Source organism: Pelecanus crispus, chromosome 1 (genome assembly GCF_030463565.1).
Source record: "Pelecanus crispus isolate bPelCri1 chromosome 1, bPelCri1.pri, whole genome shotgun sequence".
Classification (NCBI taxonomy): Eukaryota; Metazoa; Chordata; class Aves; order Pelecaniformes; family Pelecanidae; genus Pelecanus; species Pelecanus crispus.
In genome coordinates this window covers 196,787,116-196,809,887 of record NC_134643.1, presented here as the reverse complement: position 1 = coordinate 196,809,887, position 22,772 = coordinate 196,787,116, and the positions used below count along the sequence as shown (strand labels likewise).

The 22,772-nt window shown below is 37.0% G+C and overlaps 1 protein-coding gene across 1 annotated transcript in view; it reads left to right on the top strand.

Annotated features, from left to right (window-relative positions):
• INTS6 (integrator complex subunit 6) overlaps nt 1–22,772 on the top strand; it is a 46,384-nt gene that overhangs the window by 8,066 nt on the left and 15,546 nt on the right. Inside the window, exons 4-7 of the mRNA XM_075706079.1 lie at nt 12,228–12,317; nt 20,273–20,456; nt 21,477–21,602; nt 22,463–22,617. Of these exons, the coding sequence (XP_075562194.1) occupies nt 12,228–12,317; nt 20,273–20,456; nt 21,477–21,602; nt 22,463–22,617 (555 nt within the window). The remainder of the gene's footprint in view (nt 1–12,227; nt 12,318–20,272; nt 20,457–21,476; nt 21,603–22,462; nt 22,618–22,772) is intronic.

The window sequence follows — 22,772 nt, the reverse complement described above, 5'->3', positions numbered from 1 at the left end:
TCATACAACTTGTGAGCATTAGTATGTAGCTAATACAGAACTCTTATCAAATGACCAGTTTGCATTGCATGATTATGGTGCTAATTTTAATTGTCCGAAGTGTAGACCAGTCTCATTTAAAGAAAAACTGATACTGCAGATAGGAGATAATGGTTATATGTAGGATAAATCTTTCATATGTATTAAAAGATCCTTGGTTTTTTTTTTTAATGTGGACTAACCTGTGAGCCATAAGAGATTTCTGATGATCCTGTAGTATATTTCTGTGATGTCTACAAGGGGTATCACATGTTCATGAAGTATTTTCTATGTATCAGCACATTTTTACTATTATAATTCTGAATATTGACAGCAAACAGGATTTCAGGTTCTTTATTATTGCCTGTATATTTTATTTAAAAAAAAAAAAAAATGGAAGGGATGTATTTAATCACTCAGGTACTGTAAAGATGGCCCCTAATGGACTAGATTTTTCAAACATGTATAGGCAATTTCAGTCTTACATTAATGAGAGATCAAGTATCTCTTATCTTAAGCACCTGTTGTTTTCATTCTAGAGGTAGTGTCTCTGCCTCAGTTAATTGATTTGCCCTAGCTTACATAAATCTACAGTCCACTATAGATTTAAGCCTAAATTTTTCCAGTGGGGAAACTAGGTTAGTGCCTACAGCTGAATTAAAATAGACAGGTAAGAAGTCTCTGGCTGCAAGATACGATACTAGCCTTAGTCAGGAACCTTGAATGACTATGATTGGGACACTGAATAGGTAAGACTTCTGGTTGTATAAGAGGACAAGAGGATTTATCAAAATCTGATCCTACTCAGGTTCTTCTAATATGGGTAGCAAGTGTGGATCTTGCAGCACTGCAGTGGTAGATAACTAGAATAGCAGATAAATAAGTGTTGATTGTGTCTAATGTAGTTCCATGGCTTTAACATTGGAGTTATTGGAGTCATCTTTTAGAAGACTGATCTAGCAGGAACTGCAGTGCAAATGAGGTCTCTAGTATGGGGTTTTGACAGTGATTCAGGGGTGTATGTATTGAAAATAATGCTTAATGTCCTGTTATTGACTTGGCCAGGAAACTTTTACCTGAATAATCACATTTGGTGTCTGCTCAGTCTAGCCACTCCCATTTCCTTTCATTTATAGGGTTTTTTTTCTATCTCTGTGTGACTGCTACTGCTTGTGGAGAGCAGGGTGTTAATCTGATTTCATCCAATAATAATGTTTGAGGATTAATTACCTGAATACACTGTGCATTTTGTCAATGTCTCCTTGAACCAAAAACCTACCTTGAACAAATCCAGAATATTTGTCATTGGAACCAATTTAGTGCACTGACATTCTTTTTTGATGGTCAGCATACAGGATATGAGCGAAAAGTGGCCATCTCTTTCTTCCACCAATACGCTCCCAAGGCTTTGAATCCCAGAATGCTGACTTGATTGTATGCATCACTATATGTAAGACATATCCAACCTAGCTGCCTGCTCTGCTCCTAAACTTAAGGCCTCTCATGTGCTCATAGTTGTGCCAAACTTGAAGCAAGTTATGAGTGTAGACTTCATGTAGTAAAATCAGTCGCTGATTGATTCAGATCCTTAATAAGCTGGGCTGTAAACTGTAGTGGTTCAGAATATGTTTTAAAACAGCTAAGTTGCTCCTGCTGTAGTGGCGATAAACTCTGGGAGAGAGTTTTGGGGGAGTCTTGGGGCAGTTATTCAGAAGCATTGCTTTATGTTCATGAGTCAATAAGCTGCTTTCAGTCAGCCCATCAGTACTCTGGATTGATAACCCCCAAAAAGGTAGGGAGAATTTTGTGTACAAAAGGCTTTTCCCCTTGGGTGTCGTGGGTTTGGGGTTTTTTTTGTGTTTTTCCTACTCAGTGTGCTGGCAACTGTGAAACGCAGTACCCTTCTCCAGTATATGGAGAACAGAGGCCTGGCTTAGCACTGTGAATTGCACTGACTGAGCCAGGACCAGCTATGTAAAGTCATTGCTGTGAAGCAGAAAGGCTGCAGTAATTAGGGACTTGATCCAGGGCTTGACAAGGTCAGTTATTTTTGGAATAAAACATGCAGAAATATTTTTAGGAAATATGACCAAAATCATCTTTAAACCCAGATTCTTTGGGGCTGACTTTAATGTTATGTTTGGTATGGATGATTATTTTAGCTTTTTTTTTTTTTTTAATTTATAAAAGCTCAAATATAACCTGTTTTTAGCATCTTGCATTTATTATATTCAGCCAAATAACTTTGGACACAACAAGGATTTGTTGGTTGATTTATGCAATTTCAGATGATTCCAGTAGTGATTCATTTACAAATCTGTAACTAACTGATAAGGTGCATCTTTTTTTAAGGGACAGTTTCCATTACCTTAAAAATAAGGTACAAGTTGTGATCACAGTTGCTTTGCTCTTTACCTTTCAATGAATTTAATGTAAGAAAAAGTTAAAATTCTTCCATTTTTGGGATTATCATATATCTGTCACAGCAGTGCTTATGTGTTTCAAATGCCAGTGGCTTTTTTTTTATTCTTCATTTCAATGCTGTTCTTCACTGTTTAGTTACTTGCTGAAATTTACAATATATGAAGTCCATTCTATGGGGTTTGGATTTTTTTGAGAATGTCACATAATAAGTAATTGTTCTAAATTGTGAAAAATTCAAGGACTGAATTGTTTTTGAAACTTACCAAGGGCCTCATCTAAATTGGAGCACTTAGATGTTAATCAAGAAGTTAGCACTTATGTAATATGTTATTTAGACCTCAATTAAATTTGTTCTTAGATGAAAGAAACAGGACAAATCTTTACAGTAAACTGGCATTTTTGAAACTCGTGACTTAGTAATGTTGGGAACTCTGTAATTTAGGCACATGAAGACATCAATGTATCTTGGGATTTTAAGTTTGATGTCTTAGTAAATCTTACCATGTATTCATGATTCCTTTATTGTTCAGCATGAAGATAACCTAAAAATGCTTCCTTGACACACATCCCCTCTGTTTTCACACATGCACTATTCAATATGGAGATTTCATATTCCAAAACAATCATCTCTTGCATTGAATCTCATTTTCAGGCTGCTTTGGGTTGCTTTTTTGGTTTTCTTGCTGTTAGTTTTGGCTTTGTTCTTAACACAAACTTTTTGAGTAGAATTCCAAAATGACTGAAGTTGAGCAAATAAATAGTCTTTAGGCAGTCTTCAGTGCCAGACTTGGGAACTCATAATGTGTGAAGTTATGAGCATCTATAAAAATGATACTAAGCACAGAGAATTTTTTTGTTGCACATTTCTAGATAGATATGCAGTGATATCATTGCTTATAGAACTTAAACTTGCAAGCTCAGGCAAAGCAAGCAGCTGATATGCTTAAATATATTTCTAGGGTTTGGTGGGTTTTTTGGTTTTGTTTTTCCTTTTTTTTTTTTTTATTTGACAAAGGGTTTGGTGTCTCTTTTCTTATGCATTTCAGATAGCTGTTTTGTTCTCTTTGGTATTTTTAATTATAGCGATATCTGACTGGATCTTTGATTTTTGCTGTAGGGCTTTCAGTCTGGGCTGGAAAAGTATAAGATGACATATGTTTGGAGCTTCAATAGTTAATTGAAGCCATAAATGGTTATATTTTTAAAAGATTTTTTTAAAGAATGCTTAGGAGCAAATTACTTTTTCATCCCATTTTCCTAGATACCTTAAATTTCCTTTTCTTAGGTGGACCTTATGTAGCCTATATTATGGAGATAGCAGGTGTTTCAAGAATGCTCACTTCATTTGTATATTCTGTAACTAGTGTGCTGAAGAGTTTATTTCTTTTTTTTTGTTTTGTTTTTTGTTTAAACCTGCTTCAGTCGTACCACCAAATCAATGTCCAAGCTCCGTGTGCAAAAACCCATTTTATCTACTGCTAATCTGTAGTGCCAGTAAGGGATGAAGCAAAAACATATAACTACCTTGTAATCCTCCATAGACATTCCAAATAAGAAACTGTGATTAGTGCATGTCTTGGGCATCAGAGTAACTCTTAAGTATTTGTAATGCAGTTAACTAAAGAATTGTCTAGGACATGGAAAATTACTTTGCCTAAGATAACCTTGCTGTAGTCTGTAGGGACGGATAGCTGTACATAGCTGAATTTACGTTTTGGAATCTCCTCAGCTCATGGAAGAAAGGTCTTTTGTGGTAGCCATCCTTACTGCAAAATCGTTGCCTTTGAGACCCTGACTTTCAGAGTGTGAATGAGTGCAGGAGAAATAATGACTCCTTGAACAGTGTTTTCCATTTCCTTGGGGGAAGAGATGGTGAGTTAATGGAAGCATGGGTTCAGACCCTGATAAATTCTAGTAGACTTTCTTGAAACTCATTTTTTAAGGTCTTCTCCAAAAGATAAAATAATTTGAGATAGTATTCTATTTTTTAGCTTCAAAAGAGATGGGAGTGTGTGTGTGTGTATGTGTGTCTGGAATACAGTTAAATGCTTGTGGCTGTCCAAAAAGTGGGCAATCAGCAGCAAAAAAGGGGAGCAGTGAAATGATAGTATGTGCTGTCCCTGATGTCAGAAACCATCAGCTAACTGTTGGATGAAGCAGAGTTAGATCAAGAGAGTAGGGTTCAGTGACTGATTACTTCTTATTTGTACTTATACAATCATTTAGGGTTTTCTAGTTATACACAGTTTTAGAAAAGTACCTGTTTGTATGTATTTTGAGATCGTGTTCAAACAGACCACGCCTCATATTTATCTCCTTGTTACTCAATCACCTCATACAAGGATAGATTTTATTAACTTGTGCCCCCTCTGCTGGCTATTTTTCCAATCACAAAGTAAAAACACAAGTTTATGTAGCTGAGATACTCTCTGATGTGCTATTTTGGCCAAACATCAATTTATAAAAGTCCCTTTTATGGGGGTAAAACTACAATGAAAAGCATATGACTCCTAATTTGTGAGAGTCAGTGGTGGTGTTGAGAGTTGGTGTTTTCATAGTGCATAGTTATTGTCATAGGCTCAGTCAAAACTCATTCAGCATTTGTCAAACCTGCTTCTTTCCCTCATCCCTCAGTTGAAGCAATTTGGTGTTTTTACCCATCCTGTGTGTGTATATTGTTTCATATACAGAGGAACTAGATCTTTATGGTTCTTGGGACTATGGAGGACTACACTTTGAGCTTCTAAAACCTGCTACTATCATCTGCATTTCTGATAGTAGTCACTTTCCCTTCAAGATGTCAGCTCTCTTCTTTTGGGTTTAGTAAGGGGCGCTCTCAGATTACTTTTAACAGGTGATTAATTTACCTGTGTTCTTAAAACCTGTCTTTGAGGGTGAGGTAGTATTCCCAGCTGCCTAGCATGAAGGGGAGGTAGAGCATAAGTCTTGGATACTCAGGGAAAGCTAAAAGATTTCAGTGTTACGACAGAGAACGTATGTCCATACTGCAGATGTTTGTGGACTAGAGCTAATGGTAAGAATCCTCCTGCTGTCCTGCAGCCCTTTCAGAAAAACACTGGGCATTTTTTCTTGGTGGTAGTGTAATTCCTGGCATAGTGTTTCATTAGGTTGTTTCATAAGATTCCAGTCAGTGAATGGTTTGGCCTCTATCTTTGTCATTAATCAGGCATCAAGGGAGATTTCTGGTTTATATTAAAATTTCTTTTATGACTTGAAAACTTCATAACAGACTTCAAAACGCTTATATCCTGTGTAAAACTCAAAGTGGTTAGTGTAGCTTTCATTGAACTTTCTTCTGAGGCTTCTGAAAGTGATCTTGAAATACATCGACTGTACAAATATCTGATCATCTACTAATAAGACAGAATTGCTACCACTGCAAAACTGCATTATCTACTGAATAATCAACAGCATCAAGGGAATATATCAAAATCTTATGGACAGCAAAACAGAGACAAGTTAGCAGCTTTCTTTGTGCATGAAGCCTGGCTTGTCAGAGATCTTAATCCTGTACAGAATTCCAGTATGTTCTTCAGCTGTTCCTCATTCACCCTGAAATCACAGAAGTCTCTCTGAGGCTTAAGTGGTTCCTGTTTGTGGGGTCAGTTTCTATTCTAAACAGCCATAACAAATAAATATGGTTTCAAAGCTGGTTTTATCATGCAGGTTCAGTCACTTAGATAATACCATGATGCAGTTCAGAGGTGCTGTGCTTTTCAGTCTGGTCACAGAATCATGGAGCTCTTGTGGCATATCGTGTGAGAAGTCAGATTTATCAAAGCTAATGTTGTGGTAGAACCCGGCTGCCCTTCTTGCTCTTTTTCCACCCAGCGTATTCTTCCTTGTGTTCTGACAGATCCTGGAGTTTCATAGTGTGTTTGTGCTAAATATTAATTAGATGATATGCACCATAGCTTCATCTGGGAAAGCTTCCATTTAAAGCCATTCTGCTTCTTATTAAGTAGTAGGAAAGAATTTACTCATTGACTGAAGCAGAAAGCTTATTAATTCCTGAGTACTAGAGTGTGTACATATATATGCATAGTTATGGTGCATGCCTACATACATTTGAAAAAATCTTGAGGGCAGAGTAGTTTTTGTGAAGAGTTATATTGCCAGTTATGAATTCACTGAAATACTACTATCATGCCAGTGCATTCAACTGTGTTTGTGACTTGGGAAACAATTGTGTGAATGCATAAAGTACAGCTGATTCTACAGGTCTTCACAACTATACTGATTGATTCTGCAGGGATAATAGGAAATAGTCAAAGTTGCTGAAAATGCGAGTGGGATAAGTAAGAAGTTGCACAAGATGCTACGGTTCCTGTGTAGCTGACTATTAGAGCATGGAGCAGCTGTTAAATACCTCTGCGTACTTGACTGATAGTGTTCTGCCTTGAGCAATGAAGGGGAAAGTCTCTAATAAATGTTAAATTAATGTTTTAGACATTTCATGATTTTGCTAAAGCGTAACTGAAGTTCCTAAGATACAAGAAGTAAGTGAAAACTACGATGGGTTTGGACCATCTGTTTTAGTTTGTTGAAATTCAAGCTCAGTGTTTTGGTATTTTTTAAGCTGTTATCAGTTTTTAAAAAAATAGCTTTAAAGCTAATAATTTTGCCATCATTCTGACTTTTAGATTTCATTTTAAACTATTGTTTTTGAACAGTGGTTGTTCACAGATTCTCATGAGCATTTATGAGAATCTTGACCTTTTAAATTCTAGAAAACCTGATTGAATCAAAAAACCTGATAGGGCATTTCTGTATTTCCTGGTCAGATGACTGAATTTACTGGCAGTTAGAGTTGATGCTTCTGAAAATAAAAAGGCTCTGCTGAGATAATGTAATGTATGATGGATGTGCAATACAACTTCCATTAAATTTTGTGATTTACTGAAATGAAAGTGTACCTTTTAGACATTTGATTGTGATGTGAAAATGAGTTTTTTCCAGTGATCAGTAATGTGTTCTGTTAAAAATATGCACTTTATTTCAGTTTACATTTATTTTCAACTTCTAGCCTTTCTTGGGCATGAAGCTTTTGTACTACCAAATACTTATTTCTTTTTATAGTAGCTGCTTGTTGAACATGTCATTTTTAGTCTCTGACTTGGCGGGTTTTTTTGGTCATGTTTCTACCTCAGCTATTTTTTAAGTTTTTCAACACTTCTGACTCTGAAATTAGTATTTAGATGTGTGCATTGAGATAACAGTAGTCTTAAATCAATTTTCTCTCACTGCATGTATAATATTTTATACTTGCACATCTAAAGGTCACAATAGCTCTTGAATTGCTTTACCTGTACACTTTGAAGAAGAAAAAGAAATAATCCATGAATGTGTTAATCAGTCATGCTGAAAGTGGTTGCTAAGCTTACTTGCCTATGCAAATGAATTCTTAGTTTTGAGAGTCCTAACCAGACAATAATGTGTCTTGATAATTTGATACACTTCTGGCTCAATCTGAGGCTGTGTCTCAGAATACCACGCAAGCTGGGGTGGGCTGGCTGTGCCTCTTACTGTGACTCCCTGTGAGTCGTGTGGAGCTCAGTGGTGCTCACCAGCTCTGTATTTGTTTTGTATTATCTGAGCACAGAAGTACTTCAGCTGGAGACTGAAGAAATGGCAACCAGTGTAACTGAGGTGCTTTGTGATTTAGAGCAAATAGTTGTGAAGCTGTCAAATTGTTCAAAAGAATGTGTGTTGTGTAACAGATAAGTTAGTTTTAAGGCTTTGAATCTCTTGCTTATTCCATTTTAGCCTAGAAAGCTTGCAAGATTGACCTGGTATTGATGCTGATTTTTAAATAACTTCCAAAAAGAGGTGTGGGGTTTGTTTTTTTTTTTTTGTCTCCTTAGTGCATATCTGACCTTGAAAATGCAGATTGTAGGTGAATGAAAAAACCCGCGTGTACCACATTACAATACTTGGTGGTTGAACAGGATGATCAGCCATTAAAACCTTAGGTGCTTCTTCCTTATTGCCTTTTTCACCACTGCTAGGAACCTTCAGAGGGCAAAGTGTGTTATTGAACAGAATTTGCAGTCAGATGACTCTAGCAGCTATTTGGGCTGAAAAGGATACCAAATGAGCCAATTTGCCTACCTGACGCAATTAGCTGAAGTCCCCGTGGGAGCTAGTTGCCATTGAATTTTTAGCTAGAAAAATAAGTAATATCTAGTTTTTCCAAAATACTTGTTTATAAGCAAATCTATTTAAAAATAAGAGTTTAAAATAAAACTTGAAAATACTTTTTGGTTTACTGTAGCCTGAATAGTAAACTGGGACTCAAACTGCCACAGTTTAAATATAGCAGCTGAGTTTCTAGACTGAAATGTCTATCCACTATCGGGTTATAATCTGTCTGAAAACAGGTAACACAAGAACAGAAGTATCTTTGCTTGTGTGCTTGTTAGAATAGGCCTGTATAATGCTAGCTGAAATCGTGAGTGATGCCCTTAAGGTTCCCAAGGTATTGGTACTGAGGGCAAGTTGATCTTTACCCTACTTACTTTAACAACTCGGGGTTTCACACTTTCTATCTTTGACTTTCCTGTGTGGGAATGTAAGATGATACTAAAATTAGCTGCTGGATTATTTTTCTTTTGAAATGAACAAAACCTGATGGTGATTAGTTAGTTGTCAGAGTAAGTTGTAAACAGGCTTATTGTTTACACCTTGGTATGCTGAGCTGATTTCTAGTGCATTTCAGCATACCTGTAAGCTGCCAAAGAGCTGGTAATGTATGCTCTGTCACTCACTGTTTCACTGCGTAACTAAAATAATTGAGCTCTACTGAATTGATTTTGTATACATTCATAGTCAATGGTGTTGCTACATATTTTGAAGAATATGATATTTCTAAGATGTGTAAACTTGTAGTGTTTTATTTTAATAGTATATTTCTAAAGGGAAGAGCAATAGAAAATAATTTCAATTAGATTGAAATAAAGTTCTAAAACGATAATTGACAAAACTGCAGTTTATTTTAAAAGATTAGTAAGTGTAAGTTTTCTGGAATTTCATTTTGCCAAATGTACTAAAACAACTTTGAGTTTTGAGAGCTTATATAAATAAGAGGGTTTTTTTTTAGGAATACTTGACAATACTGGTTTTGTATGCCTTCATATAGTTAAGGTGAGGAGTAGGGTCAGAAGAGTCAGTGGTGTTCTTTAAGAATTAATGACATGGAAATTTTTAGTCAAAAATAGTAAACCTCAATAATAGGCATTTTATCTGAAATTCTTTCAGGATATATTCTAATTATGTTTCTGCTCCTTTAGGTGGAACATAGATACTAATTTCATATTTCTAAATTGCATGGAGCTGTGAACCTAAGTGCAGCTAAGTGAACTCAGCTCTGTTCACTTGTCTTTAAATAATTCAGTGGTGAACTGTGTACTCTGTGACTTGATTTCATAAATTCTTTCTAGAAAGGATAGTATTTGTAGTTGTATTGATGAGTTGATGAACTCAAGATTACTGTGTTTTCACATCTAGCTGGTGAACAAGAGATTTTAAGCAGAAGCTTTCCCTTATTACTTAAACAGGTGTGAAGTGTTCTGCAACAGTGCACTGCTAGTGTTTCCACAGTTATCCTGTAGATGATACATGTGGAAATGTGAGTTACTTTGTCTTTGGGGTCAGAGGTTCTCAAATTGCTTGTTACTCTGGCTACAAATGAATGTTCTGGTAAAAAGAGATTCTTGCTTTTGTAAATATGTTGCTATATGAGTTGGTTTATGACTTAGTATGTTGATCATCATCCACTGTACAGGCAAAATGCTTGTGAAATAATAAAAGATAGACTGAGGATGAAGTCAGTTCTCACCCGGACATTTTTGGGGGGCAGGGGGAGGCTCAAGCTCAGAATGTCGTTTCCTTCCTTATAATTTCATAATCATTCTGAGTGCAAAGTGTTTAAATTTAAGGCTTAAATTTTAGATGGGTAAAATTGAGAAAGATTATAGCTGAGGCACACAGAAGTGTTTAAGGTAATGAGGATATCTGGATAATAGGGGTTGTCAGAGACTAGATTTTTAATACTTATATTTCAGATTGGACCAGAATATTGACCCAAAGAACATTGCTTATGACATTCTAAATCTAAAATCTTGTTATTTTTATCAATTGCCAATTTATTTTTACAATAATTTATTAGCAATAGGATTAAAGTATTTTTATGTTCAGTATTCATGACAACAATATCCTTTTCCTAGTTAGAAACCCTGCTTTCAATATTATTTCAGTGCAATGTAATTAGCTTCCAACTGATGTTGTGCAGTTGTGGTGAACTACTAGTTGGCAGAATAGCATACCATAACTGTTCTTTGGAATTAAATAAAGCTAAATGTTCTTAGGAAATTATTTTAATTAAAATTGAGTGTATTTTGAGAGTCCTTAAATTCTTTTGAGTAATTGTTTGGATTGGATTATGAACTAGCTTAGCTTTCACGGGAGAGATTGATCTTCACTGTTCAATTTCATTTTTGTGTATTTTTTTGTCTGTAGTAATGGGTATGCTATTTTAAAAGAAAATTTTAGGATTTTCACTAAGGTTTGAGAAAATATTGAGCAAATAACTTTTTAATTTTTCTGTTGGCTTATAGTAAATTGATCACTGTAAATGCGGTGTTGCCACTTCAAAGTGGGCACCCCTCACCAAATATGTTTCAAATTGTCAGGCAGTATTTCTGTTCTAAGCAATCAGTAGATGATCCTTTATATTAAATGGGTTCTAAAAAAATGGATTTAAAAGGTCTTTTTCTGAAAACCTATTAGTTCTCTCTCCATACTTTTAGAGTAAATTATAAGCATTCATGAGATAGTTTGTCTTTATAAGCAGAACTAGGCTGTGGGTCTAGCTGTATTTTTCTTTACTGTTTTCTGAAGAAGAAAAACGAGGCCTTAATCTTGGCAACAGGAGAGTGGGATCCACTAAACAAAAGCTTGTGGTGGCTTTTATCCAGTCTGTCTTTAACCCTAGCTAGAGTGGAATGTGCTACCTGGGCTTGGGGTTGACATGTGCATGGATTACTTTGGGATCCTCTTTTTCAGGAGGGACAGAAGCCTGGCGGTAGGAAGAGGAAGTGCCAGTAGCAAACCAAGTTGTTTTGTTACAGCTCAACTAGTTGAATGTCTTGGTGGGATCACAGAATGTCTTACCTTCTATATGAATCATTTAAGATAGAAATATATAAAAAGTTTATCTCCTTTTCAAGTATTTGTTTCTGAAGTAAGTCTTGCATGCATGGTTGAACCACCTTGGTCAAAGCATAACCGGTATTATTCATGTCAGAGTTTTCCTTAATACACAGAGTATTAGTTCTTAACCTGGGGATCATGATCACAAGGTACTATGCAAATGCTTTAGTTGGTCACACAGTGATTAAATCACACATAAAATCAACCCTGCAGTAGGGGGAATTGGAAATATCTCTGGTTGGAAGAGACCGTTGCTCCTCTAAACAGCTGCTAGTTGGTCAGAATACTGCAGTACACATTGTTCTTAGAGTCCTATGTTAACCTTTTTTGCTATGTTTTTGTATGCATTTATTGAATACAGATATATTGTCTATCTTTACATGCTCTAACTGCAAAAAGACTCAAAAACCCATAGCACTGTACGATGTAGTATATGAGAGTAAATACCTCAGGCCTCATTGTTTTGTTGGTAGGTACCAGTGGCCATTTAATGACTGAACAGAAGCTTATGAATTTGTTACAGCATTTTAAATGAAACTGCCTTTTTCCCTTAGGGACGAAACCCCTTTTTTCTGGAGCCAGCAATAATTATAACAGTTACTGATGGAAGTAAATTAACTACTACCAGTGGGATACAGGAAGAGGTAAGATCTGACCTCTGTTTACAATGATGTGTATTAAGCATTGTGTTAGAATACTGTTTACAGTGGGAGCATAAATGACTCCTCAAAAGTGTGCTCATTAATAGCTTAAAATTGCATGTCTTTTCCTTTTAATTTGAGGTAATTTTATGTAATAGTACTACAAAAATCTGAATAGATCTTTTTCCTTATTGCATGTGACAGAAGCATATATTACAACTGTTGGTCTGTTTAGTAGACTCAGTTTGCTATTTCTATCCAGGGAGTTCATGGCTTTTCAGATATGTTAGCAGAAGAAATTGATTTCTGTAAAGCATGTGTGTGTTTAACTAGTCTAGATATAAATTCTTTATGTATAGACCCAAATTAATGTAGTGATTTCCCAAAGGGTGCGGCCACTAGGGGGTATGTGAAATACATACTGTCACATTGGGCTCTTAAAGTGATTATAATCAAATCAGTAGTGTCCTTAGAAGCCAAGATAAGAGCTGAAGAAATGTATTTCAAATTAAATCTGTAGAGCAGTTTAAAACAGCAGGTCTTAATATACTGGAGTACCTGCTTAGACATCTGGCAAACTCAGGGCTATAGCAAATGCTGAGGCATTGAACTATTTTAACTTACTGGCTGTTTTGAATTCTTTCCTTAAAAAGATGGAAGAGGTCACTAGGGATAGGGTTGGTCTGACCAGCTCAGTGCCCATTCCATGCAGTAGTAAAAAACCCAAACAGCAGCCAAAAACCTTTTAGCTCATTCCCTTTTCAGGGAAAAGGTTAATATCCAGAGGTCTGTCCTGAAGCTTAAGGGGAGGATTCAGACTTTTCCATGTGGTACACCACATTTGACTATACAGATTAGCTTGTCATATGTCGCTGTTCATTAGTTACTCAAATTTCTCCTGGTACTCCATTATACTGCATTTTTACAGCGCTTGCAGAAGTTGTTTGTATGGAAAGTGGTATTTGAGTGGTTTTGTACTGTATCTGACTTAGAGGAAGAAAGTTAAATGACCTCATAATTTTATGTGGAGTACTAACAAATAGCCCTAGCCAGTAACTGAAAGAGAATGCCTGGAACCATGATACCAAGTAGGTAATCTGTATAAAACTTCACCTTCATCATGTTTTTTTACTCAGTAAGCTATTTTCAGCTTAATCCAGTCATTGATTGGGTGTGGTCCAAAATACTTAGTAGACTAGCAGCCTCATAGTTACAGTGATTGTCAGTGAGCAAGTGTTAATTAAACAGAGGGTAGTGTGACACTTTTAGAGCATTCTACAACATTTAGTGCTGTTAGCAGCAGAATACTGTTTTGGGTTTTTTTAAGAGCTGATTGGGTAATCACTTAGCTGTGTAAGTCCTTTCTTAAGGAGAAGCAACTTCTCTGCTGTCAGATGACTAACTTGTAAAATCTGACATTGACATCCTGGAGTGAGGGACACCAAGATGCTCAGGGGGTGAAGCAAATGATGTCTGGGTAGAGATGGAGAACTGGGTTTGTTCAGCCTTTATTAGAGAAGCCTGTGGAGATGAGGGGAGACTTACCACCATCTGCAACAACTTAATGGGGGAGGGAACCTGGCTTTTCTTGGAGGTACATGGGGCTGAGGTGAGAGGCAACAGCTGCAAATTGTACCTTGGGAAATTCTGCTTGGATATCAAGAAAAATTTTAACTGTGTGGGTGATTGAACACTGGCATAGGTTGTCCAGTGGTTGCGAGATTTCTATTATTGGAGATGTTCAAAACTGAGTTGGACCGAGGCACTGAGCAATCGGAAGGCTCTGGACTGTATAACCTTCACGTGTCCCTTCTAATGTACACAGTTCTGTAATTCTACGTTACATTTCCTTTCATCTTGTTCATTTATCCAAAATGATTTAGGTAAGAAAGCTCTATTGGCTGTCATGAGCTCTTTTTCTTACAGCAAGAGTCAGGATTTTTTACAGCCAGCAAGTTTTTTGTGTTTCTTTTCCTTCAAATGTGGGTACAATTTTTTCACCTTAGACAAGAACACATCTTATGGTCAGGCAACCATTTGGTCACACATTCACATCTTAAAATTGTTGTAACTTATGTTGAGAAAATGGGGTTTCTGGTGGCTGCTTTAATCTACTAAATTTAGGCTTGGCTCATGAGTGGTGCTGACTGGAGTGTGCACTACACCCAGAGTTTTAGTATCATGATCGTGACATTGGGCCAAATTTGACACTTATATCATTCGCTGATAGTTAAACTACATTCTAGAGATGCAGAATCTGCTCTACTAATGATTTCTTGGTAAGTGAGCAAATTTAAAGGCATTGTCTTCTGGAGGAACTGAAAGTGACCACTGCTCTTACTTCCTGCAAGACAAAATACAAGTTTCTTTGAGTGCCCTTCCATATGTATTTACAGGGTATATATATTTCATACCCAGCAATGGATGTGATTTTTTTTTTCTCTTTTGCCATAGCTGTACCAGTAGGAACATCCTTAACACCATCAGAGAGCAGGGGAACAAAGCATCCAAGGGTGCTTCTGTCTTTCAGGGATGATCTTTTGCTTTTGTCAACATGTGTCCTATTGATGAGAATTTTTCTTAGTGTAGCTTGAGCATCCTTTACAGTTACATCTCAAGTTGGACATGCAGAAATGAAGCAGAATTAATACAGCAGCAGCACCCTGGAGATAGGAAGTCCATTGTTGCTCTTCTGTTTAACAACAAAGCTTTTTGGTCACTTTCAAATGTCTTTTCTGTTCTTTGGGTTTCACTTTGGAGAGGCTTTTCAGAGTTGGTGTTGGAAGTGATCATATCCCACTGGCTATGACAACAGTGTTTTTACTTCCTGTGTAAAGTTCTTGTCATGGACTAAGGCAGTATATTTTTAGTTCTTTTAAAACTTATGTACAAGAGAACCGACAGAACGTTGTTTTTGGAAAGCCTGTGAAGCCAGCATGGAACCTGGAGGCAAGTTTTCTCAAAGCTTTGTCATTCAGATGAACATTTGCATTCATACCAATGAAATCAGCTTTATCACTATGGGAACACTGTCATTTGCCCTAGTGTGAAGCAGTCAAGCTTAAACCCTGTTTCAGAGCTCTTGCTGAATTCTTCAGATGTCCTGTTCCTTTGTGGAATGTAATACGGGCTTTGCAGATAAAGAGCCTTACCCATTCAGCACTACCTTGTCTCTGATGGATGTGGTTCCTCAGACTGAAGACAGAAATGATGCAATCTATGCAATTATCATCTCCACCAGCACAAGTTAATAGGATTTTCAGTCCTGTCCCTTCTGGCACTGACTTCTAATGCACCAATGCTGATCTACTGAACGGTGCCAGCGTCAGTTCTATGTCCAGCATGGCATGTTGACCAGATTCTTCCCTGGATTCATTTGTCCCATCATAACTTGAGGAAGGGATGGGCTCATACTGTTGGAATACCATCATTAATTATTGCTCTCATGCTATGGATTCCTCTTGGGGTGGCTTTCATTTCTGGCCTGATCCCTCAAATTTGGTCTTAGCCGTTTCCTGATTTTTCCTTTAACAAGTGTTTAATTGCTTAAGGGGATTTCTCTTATTCCTCTTTATGAAATAAAATGTCATACTTCTCCAGTTTTGCAGCTGCTGGGCTATCTTTCCTTGTCTTCCTTCTACATACCCTCTGTTTTAAGAGGAAGCATTAAATTTGCAAGACTGAAACTGGGTTATTTGTCCAATTGATACATTCTGATTAATGATTATGCAAACAAAAAGCATAAGCAATGCTGCTTGGCTTCTGTATGTTGTCATTCTTCTGATCTTTGGTTATAAGAGACTTACAGGAGGGATCAGTGATTTTTTTTTTTTTTTTTAACTCCTCGTCCCAGAACTGTTTGGCATTGTCACATTGATCCTTTCCAGGGTAATCAGGAACTGTAAATGCTCCATAATATTTTTAATTCCTCCAGCTAAAAATCTTGATTTCTAAACAAATTCTCTAGGAATTGTGGGGCAGATCTCATTAGATGTATGTTCCCATCTTTCCTTATCCATGTTATTCCTGTTAGCAGCAGTTGCCAGGATCACAGTATTTGGCACTGAGCCCCAGAGCTCTTGATGTGTGAATTTTGTGTAACTAACAGCTCAGTGTGCACTTGCTCATGGTTAACGCTAGCATCAGAATGGCCAAGTAAATCATGTTGTTGACATGGTGTGTCAGTTGACCTGTTGTGTCTCTGTGATCTTAAATTATTTCCTACGGAAGAACAATTTGTGGCTTCCTGTCTCTGTTATAACTGCATACAGTTGGATGGAAAAAGATGGGAAAACATAACACTGTTGTTAACTCTTAAGTAGTAGAGTTTCTCAGTCTAGCAAGGGCTTGGTTTCTCAGCTGGGTTTGAATCTTGTTGCCCATCCTTAGTCCTTCAGTCCTCTAAGGATGAAATGCTGCATTTGCTTGGAATGTTAGATGTGTCTTGTCTTTTTATGAGTACCAGAAAAGCCTGCAAGGAAGGTTACTTGGAGATAGATTTTTTTTTTTTTAAGATTTTTTTAGGTACAAAGAGACAAAGAAATTAACTATCTCTGAATGGATATTTTCATTCAGTACCTAATTGTGTAACAACCTTACATGGAGCTGCCTGTAGCTGGGTACTAAAGCCTAGGCAGTGCTAGTGCTGCCCATTGTAATGTATGAGTGTGTATGTGCAGTAGTTGCCAGAAGAGCATTGCACTCTTTCACCAGCGACCATGCCACTGCAGAGTTCTCTAATGCTGATCTAGCTTTTATTCAGCCTGGGGTCTCTGGCATCCTCTGATGTTTTTTGAGGATTTTAGACTGTGCTGCTTCTTATGATTGCATAAATGTATGTAGAAACAAGAACTCGGAATAAACAAAAGACCTGCTCACCAGTAACAGGTTCTATAAGATCTCTTCAGTAACAGATTGTCCTCTGAGCCCTTTCAGTTCTTGAACATTTTAGTGGATTTAAAGGCTGGGAAGAGGGGCATAAGGCACACACTGCTATCTTATTGTAGCATTATGGCGTTTGGGAATGGTAGAGTTTTGTGTGTGCTCCTACAAACTAGTGTTGAGACAAAACAGCTGGGTTTTAGTACTAAGCTTGGAGGACACTTGTGTGTGATTATATGTAGACAACATGTTGAAGACCATTGCTGGTAAATAACCTCCCTTTAAATTGTTCTGTCTATCTTTTTCTCAACAACCAATATGAAGGACAAAGAGGAAAAGAAGTGCATGCCTTCATATTGAAATGTGCGTGGGGAAACAGAAATGAAATGCAAGATGTACATTTCTGGGCCCATCTTATTTTCTGCTAGGTATGCAGTTGCTATGGTAATACAATACCAGTTTAAAAGAAAAAAAAAAGTAACTGGAGGTGAGAAGACCAAGTTACTAATGTCTGTGGAGAATGAAGCCTGGTTTGAATCTATAAATTCTCCAGTAACATGGATGTTAAATTTAACTGGAATTAAACTGTGAGAAAGTGGGGACATTTGACTTGACGCTGATGGCTTTGCATGTCATCTTACAGTTTGAAAATGTTTCTGATTGTAATATGTACATAATGCAGTGGCCTACTCCTAAGTTACGTTTGGTTTTGGGGTTCTCTCAATGTAACTAGCTGAGCCAAAGAAAGGTTTTGTAGTTTGAGATAAACTGAATTCAGGATAGTGTTGGTGCAGGGTCCAATGGGATACTTTATATATATAAATATATATCTCTCCAAAAAAAAGGTATATATGCTGCCTGAAGAAAACCAGTGCTGTTACATAGGTATGTTTTGCAGATGAAATATACTCTTCAGAGCTAATAAATCTTCTGTTCAGTCAGATCTAAGTAGGAAAGTTTGGTGAATGGCATTCCTTAATAATAGCCCCAAGTGAGGATGGTGTAGTGCTTGCAGTTGAGTCCTCTTACAGTTGAGATTCTAGGCTGTTTACTAGGAATGTGGGTATTCTTTTAACTGAGTTTCCTTTGCCAGGCAGGCATTGCTGACTCTTTGTGTGAAAAGGGGAAAGACATGTGTGTGAATCGGTAATAAACCAGGTACATAGATGAGTGCCCTTTGACCAACTTCACATGAAACATTTGGGGAAAGTGGTGCTCTTCTCACATGTGCTCTCTGCTTGCATTAGCAAAAGCAGAAGTTCAGGAGGAAGCATTAAGTGCGCTGAAAAGTCCAAAGTGTTCTGATTCTTGCTCACATGTTACGAGAGTGGGTTTGTTGTGTTTGTTCCTGGCTTTGAGATTGTATCAATAAATTGATTATTTTTCAAAGCCATGTATTTTTCCCAATATGAGATGCTTGCAATTATGTAAATAGAAATAGCTGAGGTTTCCAGTTTGGAAATTAGGTTTAATGCTTTCAAGTTCATCTCTTAAAAACAAGCAAGCAACTTTTTCAACGGCTTGTTGCAAACTCCTTAGTTAACCACTGTGAACTAAAAACGAAGCCAGTTTGTCATGGGTGCTTTTGTGGACTTGCATCAAGTTTTGGAACAGACTAGTAGTTTCCTTTGCTAACATAGAGTGGAGAGTGAGAATTGGGATTTTTTGAATTCTGCATGTGAAGGGAAGTGTTTGAGAAACAAGTTTGCTTCAGCTTTTGGGCTTAACCCTTGTATTGGGCTAGGTAATTGAACTGTTTGCACCACTTGAGTCATTGCTTTGGGGATCTTTTTTTCCCCTTTATGGCTGCAGCGCTCCAGATGAAATGAGAATTTTTCTTGTACCGACAGTGGTATCATCAGCCAGGGATCTATTAAATTTTTCTGAAACTTGTAATTACTTGTTATAAGTCTAGTCATCTGTTCAGGGTTTCTGTAGTTGAATGTTTTGATAAGCTTTCTTTTTCCCCACTAATCTCTGTGTGAGGTATCTGGAGCTAGTCTTCTGAATGCCATGTGCTGTCCCTTAGAAGCTAAAGCATTGATTCCCCTGCCCCCCTTGTTTCAGTTAACTAGTTACAAAACTACTACTAACCTTGGGATCTTTAGTTCTGTTGATTTTTAGTTCTGTTCAGTCTCTCTGGCTGTTGCTGTTGGTTAATAAATAATATCCTGAGCATTGCTGTATCTTTAGTGCAGCATGCCTGAAGCCTGAAACTTGAATCTTTTTACTTTCTCTTCTGGGAATTAAAGCAAAAAGAAATGTTCCTGTGTATTGTATGTCCCTGGATGGTATCTTCAATATTTTGAACTAAAACTTTTGCGTAGTTCTTCCCAGACAGAGGCAACACAATGGCACATGGCAAGCAATTCTTCCTTGTATGGGTAGCTGTGGCTTTTGTCATCTGTTACCTAAAAATGAGAACTCATTTTGCGTTTCAGTGTTGATTTTAATCTTAATCTCTGCTTTTCACTTAAAGCAGCCATGAGTTTAGTTGTAGGATATACCCAAGTTATGAAAAATCTCTGCCTTCTGATTCTGTAACATAACTACCACATTAGTTCAGTTGTTGAAGCCGCGTTATTTGGAGGAGGTCATCCTGTCAGCTAGATATTTTTGAGCAGCTATACCCAAGTTATAGTTCTTCTGCAGGAGTGTTAGATTAACATTACCTTTTCATTCAGTTGTGCTTTTTATCTTGAAGAATCAAGGAAAAGACTGAGCTGAGAATGGGCCTGTTCTGCAGAAAATTGTTTGAACAAAAGAATGCTGCAGTGAAGCAGTTCTTACTGCTAAAATGCTAAAGAAAATATTCTATTGATTCTGAAGTTTGGATCAGTTTTAAAAAGTGTTTGTTCCCACTTGGTTTGTAACTCTCACCTTCATGCATCATGTTGCCTTGAAATGTTGATTAAGTGATGGATGACTTGCTTGTAATGTACAGTACCTGAATCAAATTATAAATATCTGTGGAGACATTACAAGTGTGTTTATACAGAGTGAATTGCTATCACTGTGTAACCTGATTTTTTTTTTTTTTTAAAGCAGTATATTCACAGATTTAAATTCTTTTTCAGCTCCATTTACCTCTCAATTCCCCTCTACCTGGAAGTGAGTTGACTAAGGAACCCTTTCGATGGGATCAGAGGTTATTTGCTTTGGTTCTCCGTTTGCCTGGTATTACAGCACCGGAATCAGAGCAGATGACAGGGGTACCGGTGGATGACTCTGCAATCACACCTATGTGTGAAGTCACAGGAGGTGAGTGTCCTGGTTTCCTTTGACAAGTCAATACTTTTGAAAATGAAAATTAATTCAATTTACCTCTATTAATCATGTACAAGTCATGGAATAAGTATTTCTAAGTTCTTATATTACTTGTAAAAACTCAGAACTCCAATATAACAAAACTAAAGACACTTACTGCATTCAAGCTACAGTTTAATGTAATCTGTTTTGGAAGAGTGTGAATCTGCTTTCTTTAGCAGTTTTTTAGAAGAGAAAACTTACTTTTTTCTAATGCACCTTGGTATCGCAATTAGAATTTGTAAGAATTGAGTCAGTTCTGCAGCACAGTTTTGCTAAATTCCTGTCATCCTCTGATCTAAAGAAGCCAAGAGTGAAGGAAATGTGTTGGGTTGTTTTTTTTTTTTTTTCCTCTCCAGAGCATGCAGAATTTCTGCAATGCAGAATGCATAATAATTCTGCAAAATTGATGCTTTTCTCTCCATCATAACTCATATACTTAATCTCTTAGAAATTACATTCCAGATCAAACTCAGGCATTAATTTCATAATTTGTTTGTAAAATTTTTTGATTACATCACATATTAAAAACATAATGATTCTTCTGATGCATTGGAGGGGGTGTGATACAAAGCAAACAAAGGGATTTAAAAATAATTCCAAAAGGATTTGATTCCACTACTTTCTGACTGTAATGTAGGCTATACTAACAGTGCTTTGACTGAAATTCGTGGACAGTTAAGTGTTGATGTCTGTCACAAGGGGGAGCCCATTTTCCATGAATACAAACAAGAATTTGAGTTAAAGTCATTAAGGGGCTAAAACCCAAACACTTCCAATGAGGTGCATATAGCACTGTCACTGCTTCACTAGGCTGCCTTGCTGCTTAAACAAAGAGGGAGTGTCCAGGAGAAGCTTTAAATCAGTGATCCATACATAAATCAATGTGTGTGGAGAGTGAACAGTTTTGAATGATCCAAGTTAAAATAAGGGCAGAAACACCGAACAACCTTAACCTTGACTGTTTTGTTCTAGGTCGATCATATTGTGTGTGCTCTCCAAGAATGCTGAATCAGTGTCTTGAGTCATTGGTGCAAAAAGTGCAAAGTGGAGTGGTAATAAATTTTGAAAAAGCTGGACCTGATCCCTCACCAATTGATGGTACTTGAAATTTTTTACACTGTGATATCAAATAGCAGGGATGACTATCAATATAATTCAGTGAACTTAATGTAATAGTTGCCAAAACAAAAGGAAAACTGTTGAAATTTAAAAGACATTACTACAAAAAGGACCCGCTATGTCTGTTGTGCTTTTTCAAAATACTGGCTATAGCTGCTAGACAGTGTGTAAAACCTCTATATTTGGTCATATTATTCAGGTAGTCTTAAATGCAGTTATTGATGTCAAGCCTAGTTAAATGGGTTCATGAGTTTTAAGCAGTAGTTTTCAACCAGCTAGAAATATAAATAGCTTGATATGGAAATACTGTGGGTTTATACGCTTATCCTTTTTTGTTTAATGTAGTAAAGTGGCTGCATTAAGAGTTAAAATAGCAAATACGACGGTGCAGCCTTAACTTCTTGTTCTAAATGGCTTAGCTAGGTCCCTCTTAGGATGTTACTGGGAAGTATTTGTGGGATTTTTTAAATCCTGCTTTGCTGCAATAAAAAGTTAGTCTAGCAGTATTAGTCATGTGTATTAATTTTTTTTAATGCATGGAGACGTGTAAACGTTAGCTGGTAATAACAATGGGAGGAGAGACTAATTATTATGAAGGGCTCCAGATAATTGGCTTTCTCAGCTCTGATCCTGTAAACATTCAATGCTTATTTGGTTTCTCATAGTTTCTGGGTTTTTGCAGAAATGCTTACTGACAACTATCTGCTATTCTTAGAAATAATATTAACTGCAGGAAGAGCTTCCTTGTGGTATAGTTCTTAAACTCTTCACAGAAGTTGTTTAATACTCTTTTTGAGTTTTAACACTATTTTGACTCATAAAGACTTTTTCTTCTGTAGATGGGCAGGTGGATATATCTAGACCCTTTGGACCCCAACCTTGGCACAGCTGTCACAAACTTATTTATGTCAGACCAAACCCTAAAACTGGGGTTCCTATAGGTCATTGGCCTGTTCCTGAATCCTTTTGGCCAGATCAAAATTCTCCAACACTGGTACGTACTGAAGTTAGATAAAGCAAAGGGTTTGTGCATGGCGGAGTGTTCCAGGATTTCCTATTTGCTGATTTTTAAATCTTGAGATATGTGCTTCATTGTAGCAACTGTAAAAGCAGTGAGACCTAAGAAGGAATGACACATGTAAACCCGTG